Source organism: Anopheles aquasalis, chromosome 2, assembly GCF_943734665.1.
Source record: "Anopheles aquasalis chromosome 2, idAnoAquaMG_Q_19, whole genome shotgun sequence".
Classification (NCBI taxonomy): Eukaryota; Metazoa; Arthropoda; class Insecta; order Diptera; family Culicidae; genus Anopheles; species Anopheles aquasalis.
Window position 1 is genome coordinate 7627501 of NC_064877.1, and position 10000 is coordinate 7637500.

A 10000-nucleotide genomic window follows, 5' to 3' on the forward strand; every position below is an offset into this window, starting at 1 on the left:
GTTTAATCACTGACGTAGGATCCGATGGTTGGTCGACCGCAGTCGGCACCGTTGCAACCGAAGTCTGGAATGTGTCCAACGTTGCTACCTTCGTCGTGGAACTATTTGTGACAGAGCCGGTCGAATTCGATTCGTTGGCATTTTCCATCGTTTTCATAAACTTCTTCTTGTGCATCGCCATCTCATGGACGCCTGGGTTCGAGCCGCCGCTGCTAACAGTACCGCTAGTAGCAACCGATTGATTCATTGGTTGTATCTGTGGCAGATACGACGGTTGTTGTTGTGTTGTTGTCTGTTGGATGATTCCCGGCTCACCGTTACTGCTTTTGGTTGGATATTTTGGATCTTTTGGAGTAACTGTAGCATTTAGTTCCACTGCAACGGCACCCGTACTGCCATCTGTTTTTGAAGCTTCGTCCTTTGTCTCGCCAACGGCAGCTGCTGGCGTCGAAGATGGCACATCAACGATTACCTTCGGTCGACGATTGTCTTCCTTGTGATGGTGATGTTTATCGTAGTTCTCATTGCTTTTCAAAACGCTGACCGTGTTGTTGCTAGCCGTTCCGGTACCACTATGCATGCCGCTGTCACTACCGTCAGAGGACACGACGCTTCTTGTTGTCCGTTCTTTGCTTTCTGGCGTTGCCGTACTTACACTCAGAGTTTGCTGGTCAACTTGATTGGTATCCGTGCTACCCGCATCCTTCGGTAGAGCACCTTCCAGGGATTTCTCGAACAGATTATCACTTTCGTCACACTGCCGTTGCACAGACTCGCCACTTGTTACTTGATTGTGAACCGTGCTACTAGATAGGCAGTTTTTTGATTCCGTTATCACCGATATCTTTTCATTGACGCCGACACCATTCATTAGCGTCTCACTTATGACACTGGTTGTAGCACCTTGGACGCCGTTGCCGACCGTCGTCTGACTGTCCGATGTAACCATGGGCTTCTGGATCTCGACAGCACCCACGGGTGACTGTGATTGGCTTGTGGTAGCATCGGCCGCTACCCCTGATGTATTGTCCATCGCCTGCTGTTGCTCTTCATCATGCTTCACAACGTTTGTAGTTGCCGTTGGCGGTGCTTGCAGAATAACGCTGTCCACCGTTTTGTCACTCTTACTGGGACTCGTTTTAATGATTTCCTCACTTCTATGAGCCTGTGGCACCAGCGTTTGACTGCTGGCTACTTCCGATGCAACCGATGTTCGACTTATAACTGAATGGTTAGTTTCCGCTGACGATCGTTTACGTGGCGGTGAACGATCGGTCACCATACGTGATACCTCTTTCGATGCTACTGTGCTGCTGTCGTTTACCATTTGATCGCTATGTCTATCACCATGCGACACGGGAGCTGATACATATTCGCTTGACCGTTCTCGGTTCTCATTCGCTATCGAATTTATGGCAGCAACAGACTCACTGCCGGCTACACTACTGTTCGTGTGCGGCGTAGCAGTATTGTTCAGTTTGGACCGTTTACTAACAGCGACGTTATCGGTTCGTTTACCATCCGGACTGACCGTTTGGTCACGAAGTCGTGCGGAGCTTTTCGACGCTGTTGAGGCATTAGCAGAGCCGCTCGATGATTTGTTGGGTGATTTTTTCGTAACTACAGCAGTGGTTGCAGCGGGGGCGGCGGTATTTCCCATGGCGGCCGCAAGAACAGGTCGACGCATTTCGTCCTCTTCTTCCTCATCGTCTGCTTCGCCTGACGAACTTTCACTCGCATCTCCAACCATACCGCCATGCGATGGTTTCTTGCCTGATCGTTTCTTATGACGCGCTGCGGCAGCGATCGTAGCAGGTCCTACTTTATGCCGTCCTTTGCCGATATTGTTAGCCGGAGGAGAGGCGCAGGCAGTTTGGGAACTCCTTTTGCCAGGCGATGATGATGGAGATTTCGTTGCAGCAGCACCAGCAGCAGCAGTAGGAATGGTGGCTGATGCCATTGCTGCCTCTATGGCCATCGTCTGATGTTGCTTCTGTCTCACAGTGCCTGTCGTTGAATGGCGAGAAGATTTAACCTTGTCCTCCACTACTAGCCCTACAGCAGGAGGTGCGATCGTTGAGGAGGAGGAAGATGGTTCCGGAGTTTCAGCACGATTAGCCGGACTGCTCGCACTTGCCAGTCGCTTCGAGTTACGCATTCCGAGACCACGTTTGCCGGATGTCACTGTAGGACTGTTACTGTCAACGTCGGGCTTTAGCCTACCGGATTCAGAAGCATCATGATGACCACACTGCTCCTGCTCCTGGTCATCGATCACCGTGTTGTTTGTATGTTGCTGATCCACCACTGATCGGTTGCTGCCTCTGAGATGAGCTTTCTTATCCGTGCCTTCTTGCTCCGAATCCGATAGCCGCAGATTCATCCGTTTTCTCCGTAAAGCACTGCTACGACCGGACACTGGCGAGGGCTCCTCCTTCGGTGCGTAACTGCTACTCGATTTGTCCTCCATGTTTTCATCAGAATCGAGCCGCCGTCGTTTCCGTAGCCGCTCGACGTTGTTTACTCCGCCACCACTTGCACGTTTGGTGGATGATTCCTTATCCGCACCACGTATCCGTTTGCGACCGGTTGCTACCGACGAAGCACCACGAACATCAGCCGTATCAGCTGGCGATTCATCGGCATCAGAATTATCTTCCTCGAGCGGTGTTTTACTGCGCGTCGCATGACTGACACTGGTGCTGGCCGTTGCCACAGTATCATCACGTGCGCTCACTGAGCTTCCAGTGCCTTTCTCTCGTCGTTTTCGCTTCCCTAGTTCACGCACCAGTTGTTGGTGCGGTGCGGAGGTGGTTTCAGGCTCATCTTCCGGAACTGTTGCCTGGTGGGTTGTTTCGTGGTCTGACTCTTCCTGCTTAGTCGTAACATCTTCTTCATCCACCTTCGCGATTGTTTCGATTCCGCTGATGTCAAACGCACCGGCAGCTTCCAGCTCGGAGTAGGATGCACACGAGTTGAGGAACAGTGGTGTCCAGCGAAGGCACTCCTTCTCGATACGTAACCGTATTCTTGCGCGTACCATCCGCTCGTGTTGTTTGTCCACCTGCCGCCAGTCGATGCAGATGAGTGGCTGGTACACCTTGAAGCCACCGCCACGATCAATCTTGCGGTACTTGATGAACGAGAGCAACTGGAGAGCAAGCACAATGTCCGGAATGACCATGCCCGTCTCTTGCGAAATCTGCTTCAATGAAAACGCATTCCGGCCACCTTGTATGCCGGACCGATGGTCTTGCAGGAAGTTCAAGACGGTCGACTTCCAGTACGCGTAGTACGATACCCGGCCAAGATCGGACAGTGGTTTCTCCGGCGTGCCCGGTTGGCCCTCTTCACGACTCAAGAGATAGCTGAAGTCGATCAGGAAGCGTCCGTAGCCCTGCCGCTGGTACTGTGGCATCGTCATGATGCACGACACGTTGTACTTCTGCTGGCAGTGTTTCTCCTTCGAGAAGTAACCCACCAGGTGGTAGCCCTTACGATCGTATCGCGTGAGCACGTAAAACAGGAACGGTTCCACATCGTAGTACAGCGTTTTGTGGTCAAGGAACAGTTTCGCCAGGAGGCACAGGTTCTGGCAGTAGATCTTGTTCGCATTGCCGTCCACCTCGAACACCGACACACCGTCGTGCCGGTAGATTTCCGTCCCCGGTGGATTGCGCCACGAACATTTGTCCTGATGTCGCTGCAGCACAGCCTTGCTTTTGGTGTACTTGAGACAGAACTCACAGAGGAATAGCTTCGGTAGTCTGGTGAGATAGAAGCAGAATAATGTGCGTTGAGTGAGAGATTCTTCGTTTCAGGTTTACATTCGACAGACTTACCGTGCGTACTCCTGGGGAAATGGGCTCGAGTACCAGGTCTCGATTTCGTACTTCCCGAACTCGATCGCCGCCGGGCAACGGTCCTGCGCTGCCATCAGCTTCGAAGGGGAATGCTGTAATATGCTGCTGTTGCTGTTCGCTGCCATCGCAGCATGCTGTTGCTGGGTGTGATGACGATCGGGCGAAAAATGTCTTGCCCTACTACTAGCGTCGCCACTGCTACCGTGAGCTTTGCCTGACGACCGCGACACGCCCACTACGATCTTGGTCGACTGTTCCCGAACGGTTTTATACAGCTCGACATCCTGTGGCGTCACACCGTCCGGTAGTGTTTGTTTCTCTGAAGCGATAAGGATCATTTTCGGATAAGTACCTGCTGGTACATCACAGATACATTCTCGATCTCCTAAACTATTCATACCCATTGCATCCTCGCTAGGTGAGTCATAAGGATGTTTGTAAGGTACCGGTAGAGCTGAAGTATCCGCACTTCCCTTCGTTTCGTTGTCCCCTGTGAGTAATCTGTCAAAAGGAGAACGAAAAAAAAAACCGTCGTTACACTCAAACCAAACTGCTTCTGATAGCACTGGATTCCTACCTTTTGCGCTTCTTCTCACTAGTAATAGGCCGCATGACGCTAGATTTGCGATCACTGTCCTTCGAATGGCTTAGACAATCGGAACATCTAGGAATCAAACACAGACAGGGCGTTAGTTTATGGCTGGCTCTAAGGGGTGTACGCCGTCGTGTGCAGCTTACCTCCACGGAGCTTTCGGTTTTTTCGTTTCCGCTAGTGGCGGATTGAGGCAGGAAAGGTGAAAATATTTCTTGCAGCTCCAGCAGTCGAGCAGCCAGGGCCCCTTGAGCGCTTCATCCTCATCATCTTCCTGGCTCGTGTCGCCGCACGCATCACACGTTTTGCACTCTTCACAGCTCCACACGTTGCCTTTCTCCACCAGGCGCGACAATCGAACGGCAGTAGGATGCCTCGATCCACCAGCCGGACAGTGGCTAGTCGAGCAGCTGTCGTGCAACCCCACGCCACACCCGTTACAGGTCGTCAGCGGTTCGGAACTTTCATCCTCGGACCCATTACCGTCCCCCTCTTGGCACACCAAACATGCACTACCATCAACCGAACGCTACAAAAGAGAAAGATGATGATTATATGAAGAGAGATGCACTCTGTGTGTCCTGTGTCACCGGGACCGCTCGCCGCACTTACATCCAGCTGGTGCTTGGAGCCCCGTTTCTTCGGTGAAGTTGATTTGCGTTTCGCTTGCGGCTTGAAGATGGGCCCGGGTTTGTAAAGCCGACCCTCCTGCAGCACCGTCTGCTCGCTGAGCGCTATGCGGAGCGAGTTGCGGATCACGCTGCGGTAATCGGTGTCCGGTGTGATGTGCAGGTTGTTCGTCTGCTGGACGTAGTTTTCGATCGACTTTTGCGTGGAACCATCGAACTCGCCCAAATCGCGGACCGCTTTCGCAACGAGCCGCGACAGGTTACTGTCGTTTGTCACGTTGATGATGCGGCGCTGCGCCGACGTCGGGGCCTTGTACGAGTGCAGACCCTTGTTGTACACCTTGATCACCGCCCCTGCCTCGACCGCTTCCTCCAGCTTCTCCGCCACGATATCCTCGTGGAACTTGTGGTGGCTGCCGATGGCCTGGCAGATGCGCTGGATACTCGGCCGCTGCTTCTGAAACCGGATCCGCTTGATAGCCTCCAGGATCCAGTCTTTCCATACTTGCGGGCTCACGTCATCCGGGTTTCCACGCATTGTTTATCTTCCGTTTGCTGCGGCGACAACCACCGGAAGTGACCGTAAAGAGAGGGTAGAAGAACAACAAAAAAAAAACGCAAAACCGTTAAACACTAGAAAACCAACTGCTCATCATCACTGGGGCACATCATCTAGAAGGCAAAGTTTTGGGCTGATGATTCACCGTAAACACTACGCAACCCGCACCCCTCGGCCAGCTCGGCTGAAACACACACGAAAGGGGAGACGACGATGATGATGATGGTGACGACGCGCCAGTAAAGCGACACGGTGTGTCCGTTCAAGGACACAAGCCGCTTCCGAAAGGTGTTCGAAAATGAAAAGTAAAAATGTTCGCGAAAAACACCGCGCCACACCGCCACCCCGTCCGCCGTCGTCGTAGCTGCCGGCTGCCAATAATATACACGGGCGGCAGCAGCAGCAGATCGGTCACTAACACACCCGTTGGGGTAGTTTGCAAAACGGGTGCGCGATAGAGCGCGAGAGCTCGAAAAACCTGTCGGTTAGCACACACGGAACACCGCGATGTATTACACGCGAATTTTCGCCATCGTAATAGGCGCTGCTGGCCAATTACTGGCTGCGAATGCGGTCGCTACACACAACATACGCAGCAAGCACGGGTACGGGCAAAAATAGATTCTCCTCACCAGCCACACCACAGAGAGATGGATCTGCCGTTTATTAGGGCAGCATAAACACACCTTCACCGTCGCGTTGTCCGTGGTCGTCAGCGTAATCGCAGCGCAATAATCGCTCTCCACCGATCACGGCGCGCCGCCGCTCGCCGTTGCATACATTAACTCAATTTTTACTGCTCCGCTGCCCATCACACACCATTGTCCATTGGCCGCCATTTTGATTGTCTTTTTCAATAACAAATCGTTTTAATCACACGCGAGAATTTCCATCGATGAGGGCGATGCGCGCAGAACACAGGACTCGCTCACTTTTAACGCTTGTTCTACTGGTTCTTCTTCTTCTGCTTCTGCTTCTTCTTTTCCTTCGGAGCTCCTTGTTCGTGTGCGTACAAACACACTGGCACACTGGCGAACGGGCGCGCGCATACACACAAGCACACAGACGCGCGAGGATACGCACACCTTTCGCACGCACGCACGAACGAAACCGTTTCGCGAGGCGGCGACGGAACGGACGAAAACGACGGTCCCAAAACAGAGCCTCCGCCAAGGAACGCCATCCCCGCTTGGTAACCGGGTCAACCACACACAGCGCGTTGCATATACATGTTCATCACTTTCTGGCGCCCATTTTCTGGGAAACGGCTTGATGGGACGGATGGGGACGATCCACAGCTGCGGCGGGAGAGAACGCGGATACGAAAAACGCGAATCGATATCGCCCCGCCGCGCAACGAAGGAAGCCCCTTCCTTTTCCCACTTTCGGGTGCAGCTGCTGCGATCGATGCGCCGTCCTCCGCACCGCGTACCTACCTTGGTGTTTGGTCCCCGAGGACCGCGGCTAGGTTCCACTCGCTGCTTTTCGTTGCTTTTCGCTCCCGATAGCTCCCGAAATCCTTAATAAAAATGGCCAGCAGTCTTCCTTCCAGGGCCTCTACCGTGCACAAAGCAAAAATAGGTGCGTGCGTTCCCGTGTGTGACAAGCGAACTGACTGTGTGCGTTTAGGCGCCTGTGCCCAAGTGTTTGTCCCCTTTTGACAGATGACATTCAAACATGCCGTTGCCGAGCCTGTACGATGTGGTTTACGGGTAGTCGCTGTACCGTGATGGTGTTGCTGGCACTATTTTCACCGATTGCAGGTCGTTGCATCTCGCGTATCCAAGCGATTCGCGTGTTCTCAGGTCAATAACGATCATCGCGTAGCCCGTATCGGCCCGCACTCCCTCTCAATCCGCCCGTCTAGCCAGCGAAACTGACGTACACACGCAACGGCCCGAGCTGTCAGTCGGGCGACGGTTTGTTGGTGTGGGATTTTTGTTTTGTCTGTTGTGCGAACGCTGCCCCAGTGTCGTAAGTGTTTTTGGGTTATTGTAAATGAATACTATTTCGCTGGAGGGCGCAGGGGGCAGGGAGGGCCACTAGCTAGGGCCTGCTACCATCGGCGGGACGGAACTGGCCGTATAATTCCGGTGCGTGCCCGTTGCAAACACGCAGCTTATCTTTCCGAGCCGAGCTTAGGTATGACGTCAGTTCTAAAAATAAAGATTCGACGTGAACGGCGGCCCGCTTCGATGGATGGATAGCTTCATTCATCGTCGTCGTCGTCGTCCCCCCCATCGAGCGCAGAAACTCGCTCGCGGTGCGCCACAGAGAACACACCAAGGATCGCGAGAAGAAAGGCGTGCGTGTCAGCGAATGCCGCAGATGTTGTGTGCTCTCGAGGCTGCTGGAACCGCTTCTTTCTCTGTGGCTCGTGAAAGTTGAACCAGGAAGCTGAATTTCGCGATTTTCCCCGTACGGAAAATGCCCAGACAGTGTAGTGCATTGTGGTTACTGCCGTTGTTGCAAGTGCTTTTGGGCATTGCACGCGTTGTCGCGCATCCTTGAACCCCACGCAGCACGGTCGCGAGAGTCACGGTGCGTGCCCCGAGTACAGTGTGAGGCCCTCCAGGTGCAGCCAGACAGCGATCGATTTTTCGCCTCGAAATCGTTCGCCACTCACCTTTACGGTACCAGCGCAAGGTTACCAGTGTGTAATGAATACATGCTTCAAATGTACGTATCAAATGCTCCAATGTGTCCAGGTCTACCGCACTTATCATGCCCGCCGTGGTTTTCAGTATTTCGAGCCGTTTATCGACCATCTGTTTACTTCGGGTGGGCTTCTGCGGCCAACGGTGGACTAAGCGATTGCGAAGGGACAAGAGCATATTGTGTGATATGCGGTTAGTGCTCAATCACCTACCCTCCAAACGCACCCCGACTTGATATGTGTAACAAGGCGTGCAGTAGCGCACCAGCGAGACCAGGAGAGATTGTTCGTGAAAAAGAGATTGTGTCTCGCCCGCGACCGCATGACCTTCCGTACCACGGAATCGCGGCCACAATCTCTTTGCGGTCACGAGGATATCGCGGTCGAATGGCGCGCGCAAACCGCAACATAACGATGGCATATCGCGTCCATACCGCCACCACATCCGCCCCAAACGATCGATAATCGGTTTGGGAATGATCTAACGCGATGACGAGTATCTCGTGCGGTCGCCCTGTGGCTCTGACTAAGCCACCCAACTCCCCCCCGGGGGGGATGATGATGATGTCGTGATCGGTCGTGCCACGACGATTGCCACCCCCCGTGGGGGAGCAGGTGTTCCTTTTCTTGCTCTTTTTTTTTCTCTTTCCTGCTCCCTCGGCTCGATTCCGCTTAAAAACATGTGAGTCCACTAGCCTGCAGCGCCACTCGCAAGCTGGAAGCTGGTATTGTCATCCATCGTGCTCCACGTGAAGCATCGTCGCGCGCCGCCCATCCGGGAAGGGAGAAGAATCATCGTATGTTGTTTCCAATTCCCACGCTATTGACGCTATCGGTCTGTCGCGCTCTCTCCCTCTAACAAACACGCACCTTGCGTCACGTCTGGACGGTGACGGTGAACCCGAAACCGGAACGAAACGCGCGGGAACGCTTTGCGGTGATCGCTCGGATTGGCCAGCGAGCGGTTTTTGAGGCGCTAACTTTCAAAAATTCAAAGTGCGCCACTTCACACACCACCCACAGAAAACGGGCACACACAGAGACACATTTGGCCGTGCGGCCTCGCCTTGTTGTTTACGTGACCTCCAGTGAATCACTTCCGGTGGCCAGTCACCACCACCGGAGTGGAGTGGAGAGAATTCGACGGGTTTTCGGGGTCCTCGCAGCGAGCGCAGGAAGCGCCCATTGGTCAGCGTGATTTATCATCCAGTCAGCCAGCCAGCCAGCCAGCCAGCGAGCCAGTCAGCCTTAACAACTGTCGAATTGCGTCTTCCTTGTCAACCCCCCCGTGTGTAACGGACGCCTTTTTGTTTGTATTTATTCGCCACAGCTCTTACCGCGGTCATGATGCGCCCCAGCACGCTGGATATCCGAACAAACTACCACGATGGCTGCTACACGTTCATGAGGTAAGGGTACTTCTTTTTTTTTTTTTGCATATTTGTTTGTCCTTGTGCGGTCCGCGAGGTGCCTCCTGGATCCGCGTGTTTCTTTGATTTATGACGATCCGTGGGGATGATGAGGGTGCGCGTTGTAATCCGCGTGCTGCTGCTGCTGTTGCTGCTGATAATGATGTTTTGCCTAGCAAATGACGCCGCGTCGTGGCGTCTAGCCGTGTCTCCGGCCGTGTTGGTAGACAAATTTCATGTAAATATATTGCTAGATAGATAGCGCAGGGGTAGTCGTTTTCGATCCGTTTGT

At 53.5% G+C, this 10000-nt stretch overlaps 2 protein-coding genes across 4 annotated transcripts in view; one reads left to right on the forward strand and one right to left on the reverse strand.

Annotated features, from left to right (window-relative positions):
• Nucleotides 1-7220, reverse strand: part of LOC126571985 (uncharacterized) — a 13133-nt gene extending 5913 nt beyond the window's left edge. The window contains exons 1-7 of the mRNA XM_050230944.1: nt 7080-7220; nt 5068-5639; nt 4602-4984; nt 4441-4527; nt 4264-4364; nt 3843-4182; nt 1-3767 (exon numbers count right to left, since the gene is read on the reverse strand). The exon at nt 1-3767 is cut by the window's left edge and continues 5913 nt beyond it. Of these exons, the coding sequence (XP_050086901.1) occupies nt 1-3767; nt 3843-4182; nt 4264-4364; nt 4441-4527; nt 4602-4984; nt 5068-5622 (5233 nt within the window). The 5' untranslated portion in view covers nt 5623-5639; nt 7080-7220. The remainder of the gene's footprint in view (nt 3768-3842; nt 4183-4263; nt 4365-4440; nt 4528-4601; nt 4985-5067; nt 5640-7079) is intronic.
• A 345-nt stretch (nt 7221-7565) lies between these two features.
• The window catches only part of LOC126570521 (uncharacterized), a 6262-nt gene continuing 3827 nt past the window's right edge, over nt 7566-10000 (forward strand). The window contains exons 1-2 of one of the 3 annotated variants that reach the window (XM_050228324.1): nt 7566-7617; nt 9630-9708. In XM_050228324.1, the coding sequence (XP_050084281.1) occupies nt 9644-9708 (65 nt within the window). In that variant the 5' untranslated portion in view covers nt 7566-7617; nt 9630-9643. The other 2 variants (XM_050228325.1, XM_050228323.1) reach the window with 2 other exon arrangements.